Consider the following 25,660-nt stretch of genomic DNA (forward strand, 5'->3'; position numbering starts at 1 on the left):
AGTAAAAACATAATTGGTTTGTACTTCACCAGGTATTTGAAATAAGGAATCACTTGAAGTCAGAGTCTATTGAACAGCTAATTGGAAATACTGTTAGTCAGGACTTGCTATCTGAGAGGAAACAGGGAACCACTTCATATTAGTCAGTTTTAGTTCATTGGGGCAATCTGGTTCCAAGTGATCCGTGACTTACCATCTGCCATGGACTGAATTAAAAATACTGAGCCAAGTTAAGGGATCACTTGATGCTACAAATGTGACAGGAAAAGTGTTCCTGACCATGTTTTTTTAAAGAGTATTGTATGAATTCCTGAAACCATGAGTTTCATGCTAAGAGTTTTAAATGCACTTTTCAGAATACACCAACATTAAAGACATCACAGTTTCAGTTAAAAAAAGTTTTCAGTGAAAAGGAACTTTCAGCTTGGTACAAATAGCCAGAAATTAAAAGAGCAGAAGTTCAGTAATTTCCTCAACTGAAGGGACTCACTATGAAAAATGGAATTTAGTAATTCAACCAAGTTTCCACAGGAACACATGAATCATTAATAACATGATACAGAACACAGGCAACAGTAATTCCCACCCATGAAGAAACAGAAATCATCCCACCTTGCTCCAACATCATCCAAACTAACAGCAGTTCTGTTAGTCCTGCAGCGAGCAAAATCCATTGTGTTGCCACATTACTTTCAAATTAAGAACTCTCAGTCATGCGACCCTTCCTGCTCCTTCCCCCCAAAATTCATTTGACTGATGTTCTTCGTTCTTTAATGAAGTAATTCACTCGGAATTTTAACAGTAAAATAATGTTAGCAGAGTATTTTAAGAAGCAATAAAAATTTTCAGGATTTTTTTTTTTCTTCCAGTTAAAGCAGAACAATGAAGAAAACTTTAGTACTGGCCCGAAAATGCAGAACTGCTCATTTTTACTCAGTGGTCATCAGGAGGAGACTCACAGGTACAAATGTCTGTGAGAGACCTGCAATTTTTAACAGCTGAAATCTGGACTGGCAACCTGGTTGAGTTAAAGGCACAACTAATAGCTGAAAGTCTGCTTAAACCATGTTCTCAGTGTCTGCACTTTTCAGAAGCCTTATTCACAGGAAAATCCGATGGCTAGGAACTATTAATAGGCCAGTTTCAAGCAAGATACAATTCAGTTACAACACAACAGTACTAGCAATATTTCTATAAATTTTGAAATGCTTTTAATATGTACATTCTTTCTTAGTAGATATTAAAGTAGTGCTCTTCACTTGCGCTTTTTTCTTTAGACTTCTAAAAGGGCATCAGAAATACAGTTTTCACCCCCTCCAAACCAATGCACAGTTACCTTTGTAACAAGCACATATGAATTCTGTACACTTTTCCCTCCCCACAAAAGAAATAAAAATATGCCATGACTTTCCAATTACACATCATCACAAGTTTAAATTACACATACAAATAATTCCAGAGTATTTAGAAAAAAACGACATATTGGATTTATGAAACCATTCCATGCATTCAACAACAACAGGAAAAAAAAAAAACAAACCCAAAGAAAAAAGAAAAAAAATTATTAAGTTTCTTTAAAATGGCGGGTTTTGCACTATCCAAGTACCAAAGTCTGGATTCAGTGTATCATTAAGACTAACCACCGCTTGCATCATAGAAACATGATAGTACAGAGATAACCAAGTTTCTATTTATAGACAATATGATAGAGTTACTACCTCTTCAATGAATGTCAAATAAAGCAAGTTTGGCTTTCTAAGACATGGAAACTGCACATTAAGAAAACAGTAAGAGGTGCTGCTAAAGAGGTAACATTTTGAAAGGAAGGCTGTGTATTTATATGACCCTGCTTAGCAGTAGCAGTTAATTAGCAGGGTTCTTATGTTTTAGCTAGTTTGTTTCTTTTTCCAGAAGGACAAGCTATTTTGGCTAACCCAGAAATATCACCAATTTTATTTTCAAGAGGAAAAAAAAAGAATTTTTGCAGTGAAAGTCCTTGGGGGCAGTGTCTTTCATTACATAAAATCTTAGTATTTTCTATTAAAGAGGCTCGTAGCATAACACACAGATTGGGAACAGATTTAAGATGTACATTAAAAACCTGAATTCAAAGGGTATTTTTTAACCTTTACTATAAAGACAAGTAAAATTATAATATTATTTACCTGCAAAGGACTCTGCATGATTTCAAAATATCCTACTTTTCATGTTTACCTTAAGATACTCCTTCAAGAGCTGTACTTCAGTTCGAAATTTATTTTACATGAATCATGACAAACGTCACTCAACCATTACTCCCTCCCAGTAAATAAATCAATACTGCCAACATGCTCGATTTATTTTAACAGGTCAATTTAGAGCGTCATGTTCCTGATATACAGGAGTTAATATCTGTGCAAGTTAGTATCCATTTATTTGGAAAGCTCTCCATTAGCAGGTGCATTTTCAGTACAATTAAACCCAGATTGCTGCATTATCTGTTCCTGCCTTGCAATACTGTCAAACTGCAGTTGAGTACAGTAAGAGCACAAGATTGTTGATCAGTACCACATGTTACAGCTATTAAAAATTCTGTTTGTGCCACAAAACCAGAAGTCAATAATTTGAAAAGAATCCTGACTCTTTAACTGAACTCATCAGGTGATGTTAAATACCATCCTTAGCAAACCAATTTTTGTAAAGGCTATTTACAGTGTACGTGACGGAGCATGTACCTTACAGACACAAACACATCTCCAGTTCAATAACACGTCATTACAGTGCCTGAAAATGACAACACATCTTCAATGCCATTTTAATTAACAGTTTCCAGCAGGAAATGGTCTTTATTTTACAACTGCTTTACTTGCATAATTTTTTATTTTCTTTAATATAAAAACACTAACCCCTGTCCAGAAGTCTAGACACATTCTACATACTACAGATTAAGGCAGTAAAAAAATGTGTTCCTGATAACTGTTTTTGTCAATTAAAGCTGTCTGAAGCTACTCCAGTTCTCCAACAGATCTTTGAAATCCAAATAATTTGTGAGTGAAAAATTCACTTTGCTTTGTTCAGAGTTTTAGTAATATAGACAAGAGAATTGGGTACAGTAAGTCAACAAGTGTTAGGAGAAGGAAAGTCTGATTTCAGTTCATTTCGTAAGTTTAGAAGTTGAAAGAATACAATTTTTAGATGGGATTCTGAATCAACCAAGAATTGTAGGGAATGAAAAAGAGAACCAATTTTATGCACATTACTGCATTCTTAAAAATATACTGTTATCTTCAATAATTCAAGTAAGGTAATAGACATTATAAAAAATAACTTCATGAACCATACTCAAGTTTCAAATCACATTCTCAAACTTTTAACCCAAAGCAGTTTTATTGTGTTAACTTCATATAATAAACCATGAAGGTCTGACTGTACAAATGATTAATGATTTGCACTTGTGATTCCTGCGATAGCTAGCAGATTTGCTAACCAACTTACTGCAAAGATATGGCAGATTATGTATTTAATCAAAGCACTTTGATTTAGGCATGAAACAAATTCAAATGGTTAACATTCTGTGCTTCTAATGCATCACTCGTAAGAGAGGCAAGAAACACCCACTATTGTACAGATGATTATTTTTACAGAAAACCCTTCCTTGAAATTAATCTTTTATCCGCAGCTGTAGATGAGAGTATAATCTGTTGTAAACAGGGCACTGTGTTGTAAAACAACCAGTTTTTTCAATTAAGATCTCTCTCCAAAAGTTGGAAAAACAGATTCTTCAGAATGTCTTTCAAATGTAGCATGTTCTGTTTGCTATATCATAAAGTTACTTTCATTTGATTCTTTTTAAAGATGTTTGTGTTCACAGCAGTTCTGTTTTTAAAAATTGTTTGAAATTTATATAAAATTCTGTACATGTTCACAAATTATTGCATAAACAGCATAATCTTCATGACAATATTCGGCAACACATGTCCATCTCAGGAAGTTCACGTTTCCCTTCTTGCTTTTTTCTTCTTTTTAACTTGTTTGGGAGATTCCCAGCTTTCTTCAGACTTTGCTAAAAAACAAAACAATTATAGTGTTAGGACTGAGAACATTTACACAGAACTGGCTTTTAAAATCCTGGATAACACACACTGTATTATTAGGAAGTGTTTCAGATCAATCAACTAGAAGTTTTATTCACCTGCTTCAAATGAATATAATTTAATTTGAAATGCATCTGAAGCAATGCTTGCCAATTTCATGCTACTTTTTTACAATGCAAATAATTAGAGTGATACACATCAAAGGTAATTCATTTTGTAAATGTACTTTTTAGAGTCACTGCTATATTATGGTCTACCAGAAATAATGTACATGTACAAAACTGACATTAAATGCTCACTTTTACCAGATTACACTGCTTTTTAACCACTACGCATGTGACATGTCAGAAGAATATTTTTAGAAGTGTTGAACAATGTAAAGATGTAGTTACATGGAATCCATAAACCAATACAGAATAACAATGTTCTTAATAATCGTAATAAAACAGAATGCCTTAAAATATGCTGGCTGCCAAAAGTGGTAAAAACTATTAAGTATTGTACATACTGAACCTAAGAGGTGTTCTTCCAGTTGCTGAGGCATGAATCTATCAATAAAGATTTCGTATTTTAGAACCAGAACAAGAAGTTCTAAGCTGATACATTGACTTGAAATATCCCATTGTTTCATATATTCAAAACCAAGAAGCCAATTAATGCAGCTGAATGAGATTTTGTCATTATAAAGTTATCATGTTTCTTTTGCAGTCACTAAAAACTCATTTAGTACTTCAATACTTATTGAGCACCTAATTATGGATTGTCAGTATTTATTAATTTTATTAAAGAATCTGAATCAAAATGACTGGTTTTTTTTAAGCAATGCCTTTCATATTCTCACTTTCCTTCTAAATTTTTTGTTTTACTGTGTGAGTACTTCTTTCAAGTACTCAAACGCTTATGAGTATGAACACTTTTGTCAAGTACAACAGAGGGTACACTTGATTTTTCTGGGCACAGCATTATTTTCAAAAAACAATATACCTGCAGCAATTAAGCCTCATCTATGTGCTATTAAGACTACCAAAAAAACACCCACCCAATACCTTTCTACTCCCAAATAAGCAACTGTTTCCCTCTATGATTAAATAGAAGCATATGGGGAAAAAAAAGCTAATGAACTAAATTGAGAATGAAAAGACCTCAGTAGGCTGAAAGTTGAATTATTTGAATTATCTGTATTTTTTCCCAAATTTCTGGTAGTTAAATGTTCTGTCAACTGCAATGTCAGTAACCATCTGTTCTCCACTGAAGACTTGCAAGCAGCCCTTTGAAACAGTGTTGGCAGAACTCCTTAGTCACAGCACAGAGCTCCAGTCCTGATGGTGATGAGTACATCCAAAGGCCGTTAAGGACTGGACAAGCCCAACAGACACTATCAGTCATCCAAGCATATGAAGCCAATTTTTCCTCCCAATGAAAATACACCAAAGTGTCTTCAAGGAAGTTAAAAATATGGCAAGATGTACAAGTAAGTCAAACAATGATCTGATATGGCACTTTAAAATCAAACCTCAGGGCAAAGCATTATATCTACACTCTATGGGGAAAAAGTACATCCTAACTTCAAACAAATAAACTGTACTAAGAAATACTTACTCTGTGGAGGAGGCACACTGTTTTGCTTAATATTGGGACTAGAAACATCTGTCTCCTGCAGCATCTGTGGCACTTGGGAAGCGATCTTGTCAGAATTGCTCTCTGATACAATTACAGATGGCTCAGTAGAAACAGCAAGCAAAGGAGCCTCCTCAGACTATTTGGGAAACAAAAACAAGAGTTTCCAAAAGTTTTTTAAATAATGCAAAAGTAAAAACTCTTATATGGTGTTATTTTGGCAGTATACTTAACAGCTGCTGAGAAGATGGCATTGAAAAATTAAGCGATGTTAAAATCCTTATAAATTTTAAATTGAGGCTGTAATACTATGACTGCCATCTAGTGCCAAAAGTTTTAATTGAATACAAGCAAAGATAAACGACATTAATACCTAAAATACATGCAAAGAAAGGGAGACCAATCTATAAATCACCAAGATCCTAAAAAGATTCTAGAATATTCAGAGAAGTAAAACAGTGACACATATGAATTTGGTTGCAAGGTAAGAAGGCAAGTTAAATAGGACCAAATATATAACTCAAACCCCAAACAAACAAAAAGCATCTCCAGTCATTCCTATAAACTGCTCAAAACACTGTATGCTTATAGAATAACAAATATTGGTGAGAGCAGTCAGCAAGTATTTCAGTGGAACTTACTGCAGAAATAACTGCCAAGTAAAAGGTACTTGTAGTATTTTTCTTTTCTTTCAATTATCTAGTTGATTCTGAAAGTTCCCATTAGAGACAAAAGGTAACTGTACCCTAGTGCATAGCACTTATAATTAAAATTACAGCAAAACAGGAAAAAAAAAAATTTGACATTACAATAGGAAAGCCAGAACATAAAAAGGTAAGATCCCACAGCAAGTCACCAAAAGACAAAAGGCTTCAAAAAAGAAGGTATTAGAACACAGTATTTCAGCCAAGCAATAAACCTCAAACTTTAAGATGTTATTAAGAAATCATAAGTGTAGTTGTGTTACAACATCCAAGACCTGGAACTATGAAAACCAAATAGTGAAGTCCACATCCCTGGATGCAGATGTACAGATCCTATGTCATAGTCACCAGTTTGTACTGCTTCCATCACTTTAATGTAAGCATCTCAAAATTCAGCCAGAACATTCAAGAGAGCAGAAAGATACAAATTTCTTTTTTAATTGTATCAAAGTAAGCAAGAAATTAAGCAGCTTTAAATGAAAAAAATCCAACACATGAATTTGAAATATAGCAGTTCTCTAACCTTTCATGAACAGCTTGCTGTGCTCTTACACACCAACTGAAACAAGGTTTTTTTATATCCATAACTGCAGTATTTCTCTCAATCTACTGAAAAATTAGTAATCTCAAATATTTTTTATACATCAACCATGTTGATAAAATGAACTCCCATCCTACAGGAATTCCAAGCTTAACCAATTCTAACATCTAATAGTTAGCAATCATCAGCTACATAATTAAATGAACTTTAACTGTGATTTCTAAAATAGAAGGAGGATATAAAGCTTCTAGTGCAAGGTAATCAATTCAGGTAACTATTGATATCACAATTTTGTTAGGACAGTCACACTTGACCAGCAGGTAAAGCAACTCAATTAAGATTTTAATAGCTCAGCTGTCTCAGGCTGACTAACAAACATGCTGCAGCTTGAGTGTTACAGCATGCAGTATTACTGCAAATGTAATGATACAAATACATACAGCACTATCTGGACATTTTTCCAAATACTTCTGTCTGAATTTTGGATACAGGAAAGAGGGTAGTGATAATAACATTAAAAAATGGGTACTACTCTTTGTTAGGATATTCTCTGCTAATTCAGAAAGGAGGCCTGAAACAACAAATAAAGCCTATTTGATAATATAAATAGCTATAAATAGTTAAATGAATAATTCTGTGGTTTAATAATGAGGTAGTGACTTATCAAACTGTTACTTCTTTTTCCAAGTATCTATCTTCATTTAGAACTTGTGCTTGCTGATAAAATGCAAAGGGTTTCAATACAGCCCAAATGTATAGCACAGAGGAAATACCATCATCAGATACTGTGATGTGAAACACAGGTTCGACATTCAGCTGTTTGTGATGTTTCTGAGGATATCCTGGATAATAACTTGTTTGTACTCAGTTTATTTTTCCCTGTATTTCATTCTCATGCTTTGGAGCATTTGCTTAAGACTAAACTACCTACCTTGGAGACTTAAGTCATTCTTTTCACACATCAGTCACAGACTGTTTCCAAAACTTTCTACAACAGCCAAGTCAAACAATATTGGAAGGCATCTCTGATGTGTGAAATTACAATGAAGCCAAATCTGATATCAAGGAGACTCGATAAAGACTGACAGACCATGTCAGATACAACAATTCACAAGCTGTACTTTATCAACTCCAGTTCCAGAGAATGTTAGTAATAATTTTGTTTGTCCTTTGCCCCCACACCAAGTTTAATACAGAACATGTCTTGTTTCACAGTTACTACAGCTGTACATAGACACATATATGAACAAACTAAATTTAAGATTCAAGAGTAACTGAAATCCTCAAGCCCCTCAAAAACTGCAGTGTAGGTCTACATGAAACATTGATGCCAACAAATCACCTAGAAAATTTGGTGTGAGTATAAACAGTAAAACACTGAGCAAAGTCTACTGAAACTGGGCTTGTATTTTGGCAGCGCTGACAGCTTGTGAGAAAAAAACTAACTGCAGCTATTTTTCAAATCAATTTAGATTTCTGAACAGCAGAAGCTATAGTCTTCCAGGTTGCACTATTATGCCTTTTTCTACAAGTCAAAAACCTGCCACCTTGATGTCACAATCCAAGTTTTCTGTCTGCACATTTTCAACTAAAGGCTCTAAAATAAAACAAAACCTCACACTTCCAAGAATAAAGCCACTTGCGTACACAGGCAGATGTCTTTTCAAGTACAGCCTCAAAAAAACCACCACAAAACCCAGCAATACACTAGTCAGATAAACAGGCAGCCGGCGCCAACCCTGATTAAAAGTTGAACTAATCTAAACTAATCAGTTGTAGTAAATAACTGCAGTAAAGCTCTACTCTGATGTAGGGTATTTAGAGTAAGCCTTAAGTATGACTGAATGTGCTTTGCAAGAAATTTTCAACAGAAACATACTTCTGTACTTTTTATTTGGTGACTTGCAGCCTCTTGTAAAAGATTTCATTCTAATGTTTTAATTTGATCCTTAAGACCTCATTAATTTTATGAAACTAATGCTTAGCAATTAAAAATTAAAACTCCATATTCTGACATATACTCTCTTGTACCGAACTGCCGTGTCACTAGTGTTCACTCTTCATGGAAATAAAAAACAAAAATCAAAGCCACTAGAAATATTAACTATTTTACACCTTCCTAGAATGTGATGCTTCATAGGGTAGCAGTATCTAAGAAAGCTGCTATTTGGAGAAAGACTGAAAGAGAATTTGTATTCTCTAGAATATGTTTCTTTCAGCTGTGAACTGAAGCAAAGAGTTTGTGAATTGGTTCAAATAAAACCTTTTCTTATTCAGCCATTAAGCTCAGTACAGCTATCAAAAATCAATTTTAGACTGCATTTAAGTCAGAATACATTAAGTTAATAACACTTCATTCTGTTGCAATGTAACAACAGAATATGCCACTAGTCTTGTGCTCAGACCTATTAGTTCTTAAGTTTTCTACATTTCCAGGTTTTAAACCATTGCTTGAATATTCAAACAAGAAAGTGACTACTGATTTGGAAGATACTGCTTTTCAGCATAGACAATCTTTTAAAACTCATAACTGACCTCTGCCTAAAATTCAACTGTTCAATTACCTTTATATTCATAAACATACAGTCAAACAGTATACTTACTGTAAGCTTATCTACACAAATTAATATCTCAAATGACTTAAGCACTTCAAATCAAATTTTAACGTAAATCAAATTTTGCATCCCTACCTTAGCTGGTTCACTAGTACTTATGGTCTTCAAAGAAAAAGCTCTTTCCTGCTGTGCTTGAACTTTTGAGGTATCCGCCTGAAATTGCTCTCCAGCTTCTCTATCCAGTTCTTCAGCATCCTACAAAAAGGGGAGTGGGAGGGGAAAAAAGAAGAGCCTGCGTTTGCAATCAAGTTCTGACTCTTCTCCCCTGTGAATGAGTTTTGTCACCATAATCAGCTTCTGTAACTCAGAAAATCTATCAAAAAGAATAATTGAAATAGTGGGCTCATACTAGCCTATGCTAACACTCAAAACGTATAGAACAGCGTGATAAAAAAATGCCCATAGAATCCAATAAAGCCTAGCAAACAGGATGCTTCAAGCAATGTACTAACAAAAATCCCAATCTCAGAATGAACTGCACTTCACACTCCTGTTAAATGATAAGAATGTGAAATTAAAATGAATTTACTCAAACACTTTGCAGAAGTATCACAATGACAACACTTGACCACTCTCGGTTCTGTGCTTTATTACAAGTTTTAAAATGCAAGCCGTATAGTTTTATATCCTTACTATGCTTTAATATTTTTGGCAGTTTAGTCTGCCCTAATGCCTGTGAAGTAAACCTCAGTACAGAAATTGAAAATATATCCAAAGTATCCAAGAGTCTCAACCTTTACTCCTCAGACAATCTGAAGTGGAAAGTTTTCATTTGGATTGTGGAATCAGAGTAGTTACACTTGTTATTGGCACCAGAAGAATCCTGTGGTTGTGAAGAGGTCTCTGAGTTTAAACTGGCAACACTGTTCCTTCACTCATTGCCTTATGAAAAAGCAGTCACAGCCTATGTCTGTTGATTCCTGACAGGAAGGAACACATACTGGCTTACTCCAAGCTCCTCAGTTAGCTTCTACTGCCTTGACAATAAAGTCAACAAAAGAGTGTGAACCTCTAAGTATAATCAGTGACAAAGATGCAGATGTTTAAATGAATGTGTTGCATTTTCAGAGGATAAATATACAAATTTTAAATGAGTTTGAAGTAGGACTGTCAAGTTAAATTACTAAACTGTTATAACAAGGGTAGGGTGTGATGTATTAGCAGTTCAGTCTGCTCCTATCAAGCAAAATTCCCAATTCTACATAAAAATTCTACAAATAAGTTCTTATCTGTAAATTGATGACTTCATAGACTGATGGACTGAAAGAAAAAGTAACAAAATTGGAACTGTTGGAGAGCAGTGAGTAGAATAACAAATCTGATTATGTTAATATAGAAAGTCGGACTCTACTTGACGTATGTAATTTAAAAGACAGCTCAGAAGCAATGGAAAAAAATTCAGAATGCCCTCACTGACATTAAGATTCATGTAGGACACTCACAAAAACCTGTTAACCATAACCTAATAATCTTGACTTACACTTAAGTAGAGTCATAGCAGAGATCAGAATAGATTTCAATTAAATAAAAGCTGCAGCCCTAGTGCACCCAGACTGAATTTGCCTCAAAAGAAACAAGGGAAATCAACACTAGCTCCACCTCCACATAGACTACTTGAAAATAAAATTTCATGTAACAGGAATTTAATGTTTTAGAGCTTTTAATAAACTGAACATGTGATATCCATAAAACCAAATCCAAAGCAAGTATGATTGAAGTTTTTGCTTTCGTTCTCTAATTCATCCAGTCAGATTCCACTGAACACTGGTCATTTTGTAAAGAATGTAAATTATGAATGGCTGTCACAGTAAACACAAGCAGGATGCATTCTGATCATAAGCTATTAAAGGCTTTCTCCCATTAGGAAGGTACTTGTTTCATCTACTCAAACGTGATTCAATTGCCTTGTGAAGTGCAATCTACTTCTGCTATTTTTACAAATACGTTTCAATGCAATTCTTCAAAAGCTATTTAAGTAACACAGAAAACTCCAACCATCCTTAGTTTGAAAATATTCTTTCCCTCATTGAAATCTGACTCACAGAGTAGCTCCACCAACAGAGTTTGAAGCATTAGCACTTACTGTTTCACATAAATCAAAACAGTACTTCAGAAAACCCTTATATTCTCACATATTTGTACTTGAAGACAGCTTAAGAGAAAACTTCAATTTCTTTCATTCTCCTAACTAGCTATATTCACCAAAGCAGCTGTCTTTCAAAGGACATGAGGATAAAGCTTCCCATGCAGAGGATAATTCCACCTGGAAGCATCCCTACAGTACAGAATCCAGATTTAATAGAAAATAAGTAATTCAGGATAAATACTTCCCATGTATTTTGTGCTTTTCATAAATCCAGGAAAACTACAAATTATCCCACGTTCAACTTGTGAATACAACAAATTAAGGAAATACTAGTAAAATTAGAATTACTTTAACTCTTAAGAAACAATTGTAGATAATCCAATCCCATAAAGAGACTAACTGCCCCAAAATAATTTTTGTTCAAGATGCTAATATCCAAAGATAAGGCAACTTTGTGAATTCTTTGCAACTGCCTTTTAAACTATCCAGATTTTACCTGCGCAGGAGAGTTAGCTTCTTCACCCTGCTTCTTCTTTTTCTTCTTCTTTTTCTTCGATTTGCCACTTGTAGAACTCTGAAGAATTGGCTCTGCTTTTTCTCTTTCATTATCTGAAATCTTCGCATAGGAACAGAAGGTATTTAGCATTTAAAATGACAATGAAACATACCTTCTATAGTCTAAATATAAATTAATAGCTATAAGGAATTGCATATAGTAGTGGAAATGAACACAGTCTTATCTGATCAGTTCATTCTGGAAAGACCACATTCTTTACATGCTACCTGGTAATATACAGGTAGCGGAGTTGGGAATGGAAAAGGCAGCAGACCACCAGGCAGCAGGGGCATGGAAATGCTGTTTTTTCATACAGAATTAAATACTGTCAAGAAGTATTCATAAAAACAGATCTCAACCCTCCCAGTATATACTGAAAATGTAGTCCTTATAATTACAGCAAGACAGAAAGGTTTAACACAGAGCTAAGTGATTTCTCTCTTCCCCATAACATTTCAGTGTTTTCCTTTCCAGTGCAAACACAGTTGTGCTACCCTTATCAGTGAAACCGTGATGAGAGATTACCTTTATCATTACCCTTGAAGTTACTTTAAGAAATGGCAGTGGTAGAGGACAAAGTCTTGGAGCTAAGGAGAAAATACCACCTTTTACCTTCTGAGTATCAGATCTCTCTTCACGCTGAGGAAGAGAAGCAACTTTTTCTTCATCTACCCAGTTTCCCCACTCTTCTGCTGGTGCATTCCAATCAGAGCTTGGATCAGCTGAAGAAAGTCCATCTACAAAGATTAGAAGGTTTTTTCAGGAATACTGCCTTATGCTACAGGTGCTCATTTCCAGTTTAAAAATGAAAAAAACCCTATACATATATTCACTTGTTGATATCAAGATATAAATAGCAATTTCCTGTATTTCTGAAAAAAGTTAAAGAAAAAAGGTAGTGAGTATGACAGTGATTTTACAGAGCCAAATCACAGCAGCAGCTAGCTAGATGCTGTTGCTTCAAGCTATGATTCTAAACTATGTGAAGAGGAACAAATTTAAAAGCTGTTCTGTATCTTAAACCGTTCTCTGCATTTTCTTTCTAGCTTGTGAAAAAATTAGGATGAACTGTAACACTGATCAATCTTACCTTAGTAAGATTCCTTTACAAGTGATATATCTGAACCTGTAAATCATACTGATTCGAAAGTAATCTTATAACACTGACATTTTTAATAATCTTTTTTTTCTGAGATTCTTAAGTCTGTACTCTATTTTGTTATTATTCATTTATGATGGAATGATAGGTTTAAAGGATCAGTTACATAAAAATTAAAATTATCTGAAGGGAAGAACTAAGGCTTAGACTGTCTGTTTAGTAGAAAGTTGCAGCAAGCCAATTTTAAAACAGAACACATTGTAAAGATTGCATTTTCATTTCACATTTTATTAACATCACTAATATTTGTCCTCCCCAGCCTGTACCAAATTGAAGAACAGGCAAATTTATCTGCCAGCTATGGTGGGATTCAATTAAAACAACTGAAAATGAAGTCAAAAGCATTATAAATCCAATTAAATTTACTGGCAACATTATGAAGCCAAAAATACACTAAAAGATCTTAAGATTAGTTAGAATATTTAGAACAAATAGAAACTTTCCTAATAAAAATATTATCTTAACACCTATTTCATCTGCTAAAATTAACTGATTTGAAAAAAAAAGAAGTATTACTCGACACTTCTCAGTTTACCTACTGTCCTCTCAATAGTTGCTTAAGAAAAAAAAATCCATTCTTAGTAATAATAAAAACTAGTAGTATTTGTACATACAGCTAATTTTCTTGTCCTGATAAAGCAGTTGGGCGTACCTGTGTATCACCGTGGCCTAAACTTGCATTAGCACACATCTGTTAGTGTACTCTTAGTTAACAACTATGATGAAATTCTACTAACAGAAGCTACAGCCACAAACATTCTATGCTCAGGTATGTGAATCAATTATGCTTTTGATAAAATGTAAAACTGATGACTTTCAAATGATGAACTGAAATGTGCTTTCCTTATACTTAAACTAGGTAAAACACAAAAGATACGTTTCAAAATTATCTGGTAACAGCGCAATCATGCCAACAGTGGTGGAGTCAAGGACTGCATCAATCTGTTCCACTTATCCAGTCATTTAACTGCAGGAAGTTGTTCCTAGAGAGAAGGTAACATGCCAGGCTGCTTTTGTCAACTTCTGGAACAATTCTTCACGTCAATGAAAACAAGATGCACTACGCTTTTTCATAAATAGGGAGGAGAAAGTGGGGAGTAAACACCAACTTTACTACAACTCCCAAGTAATTTCAGTTATTTTTATCCTGAATATGCTTCCTATATATGTAAGAACTTCCTAATGTTTGCTAAATGAGAAAGCAAATTAGATTAAATACAAGAGTCTGATTTCATCTTAACTTTCCAATAAAGTAAAAATATGGAGAAACAAACTGACTCAAATTCTATCTACTAAATACGTATTTTGCAGGCTTGCTGTAAATTTTTCTCATCACTTGCAGCAAGACTGTTTTATTACAAAGACGTTTCTGCCTTTAAATGCATGAGCTCTCTTGTTTCTGAGTCTGAATATCCAAGTATTTTTCCTAAAGATTAACCATTTTTTATCAGAATTTATCAAAATACTTCTTTCTAATTCCTTCAAACTGTCTATTAGCTTACAGAAGTCAAGCATTCCAGGTTTTTCCTCAGACATCCATCACTGTCTAATACAAGTAGCTAATACAAATAACTACACTTTAACAGTAATTAACATTTTGCTAATGAACACTTTAGAGGAACATACTTAACCCAGACCATTCGTCATCAACAGAGGGTTGAGCATGACTTAAATCCCACTGAAAATCAGAAGTACCAGCCTGAGAAACTGATTCACTGTTGGAACCTGAAAGAGAACAAATAAAATTGTACTTGTAAGTTACCAAGCTTCCTGAAGTTGTCTTAGAGAAAGAAGTCCAATCAAAGTAGGAAATGAAGACAAAAGGCTCAAAAAAAGAGTCAGATTTTAAGGACTGCAGAAGACAGGAAAACTAGTAGGCTCTTGTGCATGAGGTATATTCAAAAAACAAGGAAGCTGAAGAAGGAAGACAAAGTCATGAGATGAACATGAAAAGAAATAAGAAGGGTGAGTAAAAGCAGTCTCCTCAAACTGAAAAACACAACGAAATTTTGTAGGTAATAAAACTGTTACCCTGTGCCAATTAAAGATCACATCACTAGAAAGAAACCACATTAATTACATTGCAGATCAAACAAATTATACATTAATAAGAATCCAATTCTCATTTAAAGCAAAGGTTTCAAGACCATAAAAGCAGCAGGATGAACAACAGTAAGGCAAATACCAGTCATGATAACAGAAGGTGTTACACATCTAATGTGTCCGGTTGTGTCCCCGCTCCGGGTGGGAGCTGACCCCCAGCTAGCTCGGGTCAACACAGACACAAAGTTTCCAGCTCCTTTCGGCTTCTCGGCTTAGCAGCTGGACCCAAAGGTGACAGTCAACAGCAGCAGAAGAGAAAAGGCTGGCTCTCAGCTTAGCAGGTTAAAAGATGATTATTAGCAGAGATCTCCAAGCTCCGAGGCGAGCGGCTGAGAGCTTCCAGGCTGAGAACCCAGCGGCTGAGAGCTTCCAGGCTGAGAACCCAGCGGCTGAGAGAGTTTGCTCCTCCCTCCGACCCCCTATAAGCGGGGGAGGGTCCCAGGGAGGATACAACAAGACAACAAATCAGGGGATTCAGGGGGTAACAAGGTGTGCCCACCCCCAAGCTTCAGACCACTAAAATCCAGAGCCAAAGGAATTTCCCCCAGGCTACCTATCACCTGAAGCCCTCTCCCGGAGATTTCACAATCCGGGAGGGACCCCGGGAGTGATTGACAAGCTGCCCCAGAGAGGGGGGTTGGGGCAGAGGGGATGTTACATGTCATGTGAGGTATGGGATGATTGACACAAAACACCTTATTATACAGACAACACAAAAGGGATACAGAATTGGGGATACAGTGAAACGAACCACAACATAAACTTCTCACAAAAATCTAGTAAAACAGTTCTGCACCACCACAATCTAACATAACTGTTTTCAGAAAAATAAACAACTAACAAAACCATTTCATAAAAGAAGTAAAACAAACAAATTGTAAGAATGAAATAAATTAGTATTTTACTGTATGATGAAACTTCTGAAATTCAGTCTGAATAGAACCTGGGTCTCTATTTCACATATACCACAAAAGATACCTCAGATGACAGAAACACGGGTATGTTCTCATTTCTTTTGTGGTCACTTTGCATTACAACACTGTTGGCTAAGGTGCATCAAAGACAACTAATATACTTCACTTTTTCATATTTCTCTTAAGAGTTGAAATGGTGGTAATGCAGCTGAATCTTAATGTGCCATCTTACTTTATTTAATAAAATTCCGTAAGTTTTAGCTTAAGAGACTGAACTTGGTGGCTGCTTGGGATTTTTTTTATTAATTAAAACTCTTTGTATAATTAAGATGCTGGACAGTGAGCCTGAGCTCAACAGCTAAAAGCCTGTAAATTGCAAACACAGCCTAAGTGCATATAAGCACTTGGCCAGCTACTTCTGAAAAGAAAACTGCCATGCCAAGCTCATGGCGTACGCAAGCGAGAGCAGAAAACCTGACACGATTCCTTAATCCTGCCTGTGGAACATACTTTCAAACTAGTGATTCAGTTCTTTGATGGGGAAGAACTCAATCATCAAATAACGAACTTCCCAGAAGACTGGTGGAAACGGGCTTTCCTAGAAAGAAATTTTCAGATCTCTAGCTTGAGACATCAAAATGCTGAGCAATCTCTTATGCTCATTATTTAGACTTAACACACAAACGAGAGGTTAAATAAGAAATCACAGAATCATAGAATGGTTTGGGTTATGACATACCTTAAAGATCACCTCATTCCAACCCCCTTTGTTCCAACCTTCTTACTAATATTCTGTGATTGATCTACCTTTTGATTATCAACTTAAAACAGTTACATTGTTGCATAATTTTAGCATAACAAAATAGCTTTTAAAGTGTTTTTCACCTCTTTGCAGTACTATTTCCAAAGTAAAATGAGAAAATGCGTATTAGTAACACTTGGCAAATTCTATTCCACCTGGTGGAGTAGAAGAGAACGGAAAAATCTTTGGAAAGGCACACATACCAGAAACTCCAGGAGTTAATCCAAATGAGGAGAAAGAAGTAGAATTCTGTTCAGAGGTATTAATCCTTGCATCCACATTCCAAGCAGCTGCGGGGGAAGGGGAGAAAAAAAATAAAAAAAGAGCGTCGCACACTGCTGGCAATGTTGAAAATTTAGCTATTTAATTATGAATTGGATCAGAAAAACACTGGCTAGTCCGCCATGATGACATTTCACACAACTGAGGGCATTAATCAGTGCTGATAGAGATGTGACTTTATGAACACACAGCTTGAAACAATTTTTACACTTTCCAAGATCATCTTCCCTTTATAGCCTTTTCTGTGTATAAAATTCTCACAAAAGAGAAGTCACTTGTTTTTTGATCCTCACACTATTATTCTTCCCATTCCTGGAATCATTAAGTTTTGAAAAGTATACACAGATGGAACACAGCTTGGAGTATATATATATATATATATATATATGTATGTATATGTGTGTGTGTATATATATATATGTATGTATGTTAAAGAATGGAATAAAATGCAGAACAATTTTTGACAAATAGGAGATACTGCTTAAAAATGAAGACATACTAGACTGTATATATAAGGCAAAAAAAAAGCAGAAATAGCCAGCAAAAAACTGTTAGTGGCTTTTATTTAGAATTACATTTACTTATTTGGGGGAGAAGGGGCTAAAAACTGGACAGGTATTCCAGATGTCCTCCAAAAAACAGATAATCACTACCCCGCAATTTACTGACTCCTGTGTTAATGCATCCCAGCAAACTGTTGGTAGGATCTTTGCTGCTAGGATCTACAGCTGGCTGATGTCCAATGTGGCGCCCACCAAGACTCCTTATCCACAAAGCTGCAATCCAGGCAGTCAATAAATATCCAGCCAGGGGTGCTTCCAACCCAGATTTAACATTTGGCATTTGTCCTCACTGAACTTCCTTGGGTTCCTGTTGGCCTATTACTCCCATCAGGTTTAGGTCCTTCTGGATGGGACCCCTGACCCGGACTGTTCCAACTGAATCCTGACCCACACTTAAGCTTGGTGTAATCTGGAAACTGGATGTGAATGACATGGCTGCCTCCTCCAAGTCACTTATAAAGATGATAAACAAGACAATTCTAAGTACAGCCCTGTGACACTCCCCTCGTAGGGAGGGAAGTCCTAAGAGTAGGACTTACTGACCATTACTATGGGCCTGACCAGTTTTTCACCTGTTCTAGTCTGGATAGTGACAGTGTTGAAAATATTAGTCAAGTCATCCTGAAACACTTTCACTGCTCTCCTTCACCCACAAAATTATTCCTTTTACCAGAAGCAAATCAACTTGGTAGACACGAGGTATCCCTAGTAACAAAACCAACAAAAAGCTGGTCAGTCACTACAAAGTATCTTATTAGAATACACAGCAGAACACATCTATCCAGAACATGAAAAAAGCCCTTTACTTCTCTTAGCAATGGTAAAGCTTCCAAGGGTGCATCAGATCTAGCCTCAGGAACTCCATTTCAATATATGCCAGAGAAATAAAAGAAGGTCTAGACTTCTGCAGATTATGGCTGGGGTAGGGCTGTGTTTTGGATTTGTGCTGCAAACAGGGTTTGTAATACAGGGATGCTGCTGAACAGTGCTCACAGTCAAGGCCCTTTCCACTTGTACCGCTGGCAGCAAGGCGGCTGGGGATTGTCTCCCCAGAAAGGAGTTGGAAGAGACACAGCCTGGACAGGTGACCCCACCTGGCCAAAGGAATATTCCCTGGCACGCTCTTCCCCACCAGTATATAAAGTTGGGGGAAGAAGGAGGAAGGGAGGGACATTTGGAGTTATGACGTTCGCCTTCACAAGTCACCGTTACACGTGATGGAGCGGTGCTCTCCTGGAGATGGCTGAACACCTGCCAGCCCATGGGAAGTAGAGAATTATTTCCTTGCTTTGTTTGCATGCACGGGTTTTGCTTTCCCTATTAAGCTGTCCCTATTAAGCCACGAGTTCTCAATCTTTTCTCTTTCCGATTGCCTCCCCCAATCCTGCTGGTGGGAGAGTGAGCGAGCAGCTGGATGGGGCTCGGCTGCTGGGTGCACTTAAGACTCTGCAAGACTGAAGGAACACTGCTGACTACAAAGGAGCACTGCTTTCCAGAAGAGATGAGGATTACTTAGATCGAGCAGTGGGAAGGGCCATGTCACAGCATTTACTAATGTGACGATTGTTGCCCAGAGAGAAATCCAGAAATCTCTTTTCCGTTATTACTATGGACAGCACAAGTAAAAAAGGCAAAAAATTGTCCTGAGCACTAAAAACCAGGTTCTAATGAGAAAAACAGCGTAACACTAAGTGTCATAAGAGTTGAACAACGTTTATGCCTGGGGCCTAAAAAAACACCAGCCAAAACTGTACACAGTTGATCATGTTGGACCAACATAATAGACTTACAACCTGGGTTTTTAGACATTATTTAAAAGAAATTACACTTTAAAATGGCTTAGTAATCATCTCCAGAACTTTATGAAAGTCATATACAACACTGCATTCCTTCAAAAAATAATTTTATGTCAAATAAACTCAAAACCCCCAGTTTAACTGCACACAGAGACACAGATGCTAAGCCATCAGTACTTACAGTAAACAGAAATTGTTAACATTTCATTAGACCACACCAAAATTTTTTTTAATATATAAACATTAAGGTACTTCAGAGATACACTATTAAAAAATACATTTATGTAAAAATGCTTAGGTGAAGCAAGCTCTTGGAAATAGCTTACCAATAGGATTGAACAAAGATCGCTCTTTCCAGGGCCTGCCCACCAGGCTTACACCCCAGTCCTTTCCATTTCCATTAGCATCTCCAGTGTCTTGGCCCCAAGCCAATGTCTCCGTCTTCCTCTTCCCAGCTGCAGTTGAAGGAACAGATGTCCATTTCTCCTCCCCTACACCAATCTGTGAGGAGATTTTTACAGACTTCTCATTCCAGCTTCCTCCATTAACTGTATGGCTTTCACTCAATCCCGGAGAAACTTAAATACAATAATAAAAGGATTATTTAAAATAAGAACTGGAAGAAGTATTAAAATACCACTTACATGCATATTCACTTAATAAAAAAAAACCCTGAATGAACAGCAGCTTTGCTACACCAGTGTGATACAGACAGGGCTGCTGCTCTGTTCTCAGCTGATTTTCCAGTTCAGATGATAAGCACCATCTGTCTACTAACTTGAAGAGGGAGGAAAAATCAGCACCAATTGCACTCTCTTTCCTCATCTTTCTTTATAGTGCTGACATACTGATGAACCAGTGTCTCTAGATTAGAAAGAGGGTAGGGAAGATACTTTCCACACTGGCAGCTAATTTCTCTTAGAGAGTATGGGGATGACTTGTGGAAAAGCCCATGCCCTAACAAAGACTATTTTCTGTTTCATAACTGCATGCAGCAGTTCTCCAAGCAGGATGTAGATGAAATTACCAAGTATTAGAAAATACTTCCCGAACACTACACAGGATTTACAAGGAGCACAGATATCATACTGACCATAGAATACCCCACAGTAAGCGATAAAAATCGTAGTAACATTCAATTTGTAAGTAGCATATTTTATGTTACACTAAGGTAAAAAACCACAACACTGCAAGAGTCTCTGTTACATGTTACCCGGATGAGAAAGTATTAGCCACTGCAACGTATGCTTTGAGAAGGCAGCAGCACACTGAGACAAAGATCTTAATAGAAGTTTTTAAAATTTATGTCCCTCTAAAATATAAGGGCTAGTGCACCTAGCCTCACTTCCTATATATCACAAACCTTTCTCAAAGTGCTTTGTATATCAAATCCCCTTTCTCTTTTTATAGATGCAGTGGAAAACACAGAAAAACCGCTCTTCTACAAGCAATTAAGAAATATTTGCATATTACAAGTATAACACTTAAAACAATAAGCCAAACCCTCATGCACAAGTCAGTGTCATATGCCAACAAAAAATACAGACCAAACATTTTATTTTTCAAATGGGCTTCTAACTCAGGCAGCATGAACATACCCAATTCAAGCTGCCTTCAATAACATAGAATTAATTAGGTGAGATATGCCTAGATGTTCTCAGACAAATCAACTACAGACATCTGTAAGGTCATCACTGCTGTACAAAAACCACTGCCCTTTCTCTACAGCACTAGCATTGCTCCTGTCAGTAAATGTCCTCCTAGCACAGTATGAAGTCTTAGGGAAAGGCAACAAAAGAATACCAAGGAGACAGAAGCCAAACTGCAGTTCGTAGAAAAACCTTTTAGCAACTTTGCAAAAAGGCAGCTGAGGTCCTGAAGCAGGAACTTGATTGCTCTCTGTTTATTATACTATTCTCTTGTCAAAAACTGTAACTTCTAAATGACCAGCCAGTTTTCACTGAATCACAGAAAACTTAAGATTGAAAAGGATCTGAGGTACCTAGTCCCACCTTCTGTTCAATGCACAGCTAACTTCAAAGTTATACTACATTAATGAAGTTCTCCAAAGCATAAAGGCTGACTGCCCAGAGATGCTTTGAACCCTCTCATGAAGAGCTTTTTTCCTCATGACCTGTCAGAATTTCCCCTTACTGAAACTTGATTATCGCCTCCTGTTAGGCATCTCTGAATACAGCTCCCTCCTTTTGTGCCAAGGTACAGGAAGTTTGCATGTGAAATAAAGCTCTCAAATGCAAGCAGAAAGGGACTCCCTTTCTCGATCTGTGTGCTTTTAATAATTCATTTGTTGACTTGCTTATTAACAGTAGCTCCTTTTGATTAAAGCAATACAACTAATGCTGGCTATATGTAAGTAACAACTATCTTGATTTCATTATGTCAAACTAATTTACTTGAAGTATTAGTATAGCAGTATCTGTTATTAGAAAGCTGTTAAGATTCACTAGTCAAATATTTTAAGTTATGTGTATGACATATTCAAGTGTATTCTTTTTATAAGCATGTATTTATATGTAAGAACTTCCAAAATGAATGTATTTATGCCCCTCAAAGGAGAATGCAAAGAAATTAGTAACTTGTATATTCAACCTCAAACAAGCGTGAACAATAATTGTGTCTGGTTCCATCCCGCACTGGGCGGGAGATGACCTCTGGCTAGCTCGAGTCAACACAGCCACAGAATGGTCCCGGTTCGTTTCGGCTTCTCGGCCTAACAGCTGGACCCCAAAAGTGTTGTGACAGCAACAGCCGCAGAAGAGAAAAGGCTGGCTCTCAGCTTAGCAGGCTAAAAGATGTTTATTAGCTCCAGAGTTGAGGAGCAGAGCGGCTCCGAGCTGAGACCTCCGAGGCTGAGACGCTGAGAGAGAGACTTTGAATCCCCCTCCTACCCCTTATAAGCGGGGAAGGGGTTCCAGGGGGGTATCACAAGACAACAAATCAGGGAATTCAGAGGGTAACAAGGTGTGCCCACCCCCAAGCCTTGGACCACTAAAATCCAGAGCTAAAGGAATTCCCCCCACGGGGCCTATCACCTGAAGCCCTCTCCCTGAGATTTCGCAACCTGGGAGGGTTCCTCAAAGTGATAGACAGGCTGCCCCAGAGAGGGGGGTTGGGAGGACTGACACAAAACACCTTGTTATACAGACAACACAAAAAGGGTTACAACACTGGGGATACAGTGAAATGAACCATAACATAAACTTCTTATAAAAACCTAATAAAACAGTTCTGCACCACCACAAATAATCAGGACTTGTAAGCTTTTCACAGTTATCAATACCAGGGTTTTCTTTGAGCAAATAATTCATTAACACAAATAAGTAAGTTTGAAAAGCTAGCATAAAGAATTTTTCAGCAGAGCCTAAAAATAAATGTTACTGTTCTGTACATAAAAAATTTGTAATAGGTCATTTGTCTAAAAATTGGAAATACTGAATCGCATTTCTACATGTAATAGAGACTGTTTTCAACTTAAGAAATAACTGCTACTTAGAAGTAAAACATTTGCATAGCCAAAAGAGCCAGATGTACAGTAAAGTTTCACGTCAGTAACTGAAAATCCTGCACCAACAGTTGCTGTTTTCACTTCTGTAAAATACTTCTCTAGTTACTTAGGATGCCCAATAATGAAAACTTTTTACCTTGTGGAATTGATGACTCCCCCTTTGCAGGTTTAGAACTGTTAATCTGTGCATTCAAAAGTGCATCACCTGATTAAGAAGTAAGAGGAAACAAAGCTAGATGAAGCTTTTTTAAACAGCAACACCTATAAAAATCTTGTAACAATCCATTACTAATACTTTAAGAAAATAATGTATCAGTACCTCACAGTAAATTAAGACAATTCTAGAACACTTAAGGACAAAACTAAAATGCTTTATTTTTTATTACGTGTTTATGTTGCAGACAGAATACACACCAAGTGACCCAAATACCAAGTAACTGCCTATTTCAAAGAACTTTAGCTACTTTCCCAATGAACGAAGAGCATTAATCTAAAACACAGGTTGTCATTTACAAACAAAGGGTGGCTCTGAGTATTTCAGACCTGTAACTATTTCTAACTTCTAACTTACCATGAAAACACTAGATACAGCTGAATTATTTTTGGATTAGTCTTGTACAAGGTGATATATAAGATACAAAAAAGTATGATACATAAAGGATTCTGACTGGAGAGGTCACAGTAGTTATGGTTAGCAACAGTGCATAGAGATAGCTGGAACTACCATTTCCTGAAGCTCTGTATAAATGGACTGGAAAAAAAGGCAACAGGAAACAACTGATCTAGTCCTCAGGGCAGCAATTATGCACTCAATCAAGGTGCAAATGAGTGACAACGAAACAGGAGGGTGAGACAGACAAATTTCAATAAATTGTTTCAAGGTACTACACAGTTGTTAGGCTCAGTCTTTTCATCACTTTGTTAAAATATCAAGTTTCATTTAATTAAAGCACCCATTTCTCAGTTTTACCCAAATATGAATTCCCGTGCCTATACATGCTTTAAATCAGCCCATGCAATCTTTAATTTCTGTAGCAGCAGCAGCAGCCCTATCTATTAAATCCTCAGCAACAGTAGATGACTACTAAATCTCAGCCACACGTGCCTATCAACAGCTTTAGTACAGGATCAGATCTTTGTTGGGAAAAATGCCTACATGTTAAGCAGTGAATGATATTTTAAGGGAACTTCAGGGGTATAACCTTTCCATAAGGAAGCACTCAAGTGAAGGAGCTGGTGGTTCTTGCAGCAGTGCCGAGGATGCCTGAGAGACAGAGCACAAGTGAAGGAACAGGGACAATCCTGTGCAGCTGTGCAGCAACCAACAGTGGACCAGTGTGGATGCAGGCCAGTGTCTTAGCCACTTGCTCCGAAACACTCCCTTGAGCTTTCCCAAAAATACAGCTCGAAAAGGGGGAGTTTTGCACAATGAGAAGGTAGTTTTACACAGCTTGAAATTATTCCCTCAAGAGTTTCACCTCCAGATATACCTAACATACATGCAAAAGAGAGTCATTATTTAAGCATTCGAGTAAAATTATCTTTCTAGGACACATTCACAGACCTATCAAGCATCATACCTTTATTTTTTCTGAGACCAACTGGAAGTGATGATGTAGGCATCAGCTGTTCAATGGACACTGTAACTGTGTTTTCTATACCCTGGAGATTTGACTCTCCTGAGCCACTGTCGTTCAGCACCTTGTCTCGCTTACGCTGCTGACGCTTCTCTCTGTTACTGATTTTTGTTTCCCAGGCTCCTAAAACATCACCCAAATGAAAACATTGCTAAGTCAGAGAGGAAGATTTTTAGCTTGTATCATATCAAACAGAAGTCTGAGGACAGTTTAATGAGTCAGATTCAACATTGGTTTGAAAACACAAACAAATGGCCAAAGGTAAGTTTTTCTGTGATAATACTTGGCTTCACGGATCAAAACATGATTAACATGAGCACTCTACTATCTATAACTTCTCAGTTTTTATAAGATTACTTTAAAAAAATCAGTTGAAGTTACTAAATACCATTGTTTCAAAGATCAGATTTCTGGATATAGTACGTGACTACAGAGTTATGAGTTTATGTTTCTTTATGAACCAAACACAAGTAAATCTTAAACAGCATTTAAGCCATAATGTTTGCATTTTGTGTATGTTTGTGTTGAGTACCTTCATCAACTTCCTTTCCATCCAGACGAGATGTATCCTGAACCGTTTTGGAATCTCCCTTTGATTTCTTTTTTTTCTTTGACTAGAATAAAAATAAAACATTATCTTAATGATTACTTACTGATCACTTGGCATAGTGATTCCGAATTCCCTT

At 36.5% G+C, this 25,660-nt stretch overlaps 1 protein-coding gene across 1 annotated transcript in view; it reads right to left on the reverse strand.

Annotated features, from left to right (window-relative positions):
* Positions 1-838: 838 nt before the first annotated feature.
* The window catches only part of MTDH (metadherin), a 36,240-nt gene continuing 11,418 nt past the window's right edge, over positions 839-25,660 (reverse strand). The window contains exons 3-13 of the mRNA XM_040071260.2: positions 25,507-25,588; positions 24,918-25,097; positions 23,474-23,542; positions 20,138-20,389; positions 17,374-17,460; positions 14,978-15,076; positions 12,805-12,929; positions 12,133-12,252; positions 9,626-9,745; positions 5,673-5,829; positions 839-4,042 (exon numbers count right to left, since the gene is read on the reverse strand). Of these exons, the coding sequence (XP_039927194.1) occupies positions 3,972-4,042; positions 5,673-5,829; positions 9,626-9,745; positions 12,133-12,252; positions 12,805-12,929; positions 14,978-15,076; positions 17,374-17,460; positions 20,138-20,389; positions 23,474-23,542; positions 24,918-25,097; positions 25,507-25,588 (1,362 nt within the window). The 3' untranslated portion in view covers positions 839-3,971. The remainder of the gene's footprint in view (positions 4,043-5,672; positions 5,830-9,625; positions 9,746-12,132; positions 12,253-12,804; positions 12,930-14,977; positions 15,077-17,373; positions 17,461-20,137; positions 20,390-23,473; positions 23,543-24,917; positions 25,098-25,506; positions 25,589-25,660) is intronic.

The sequence above is a fragment of the Hirundo rustica genome, chromosome 1 (assembly GCF_015227805.2).
Source record: "Hirundo rustica isolate bHirRus1 chromosome 1, bHirRus1.pri.v3, whole genome shotgun sequence".
Lineage (NCBI taxonomy): Eukaryota > Metazoa > Chordata > Aves > Passeriformes > Hirundinidae > Hirundo > Hirundo rustica.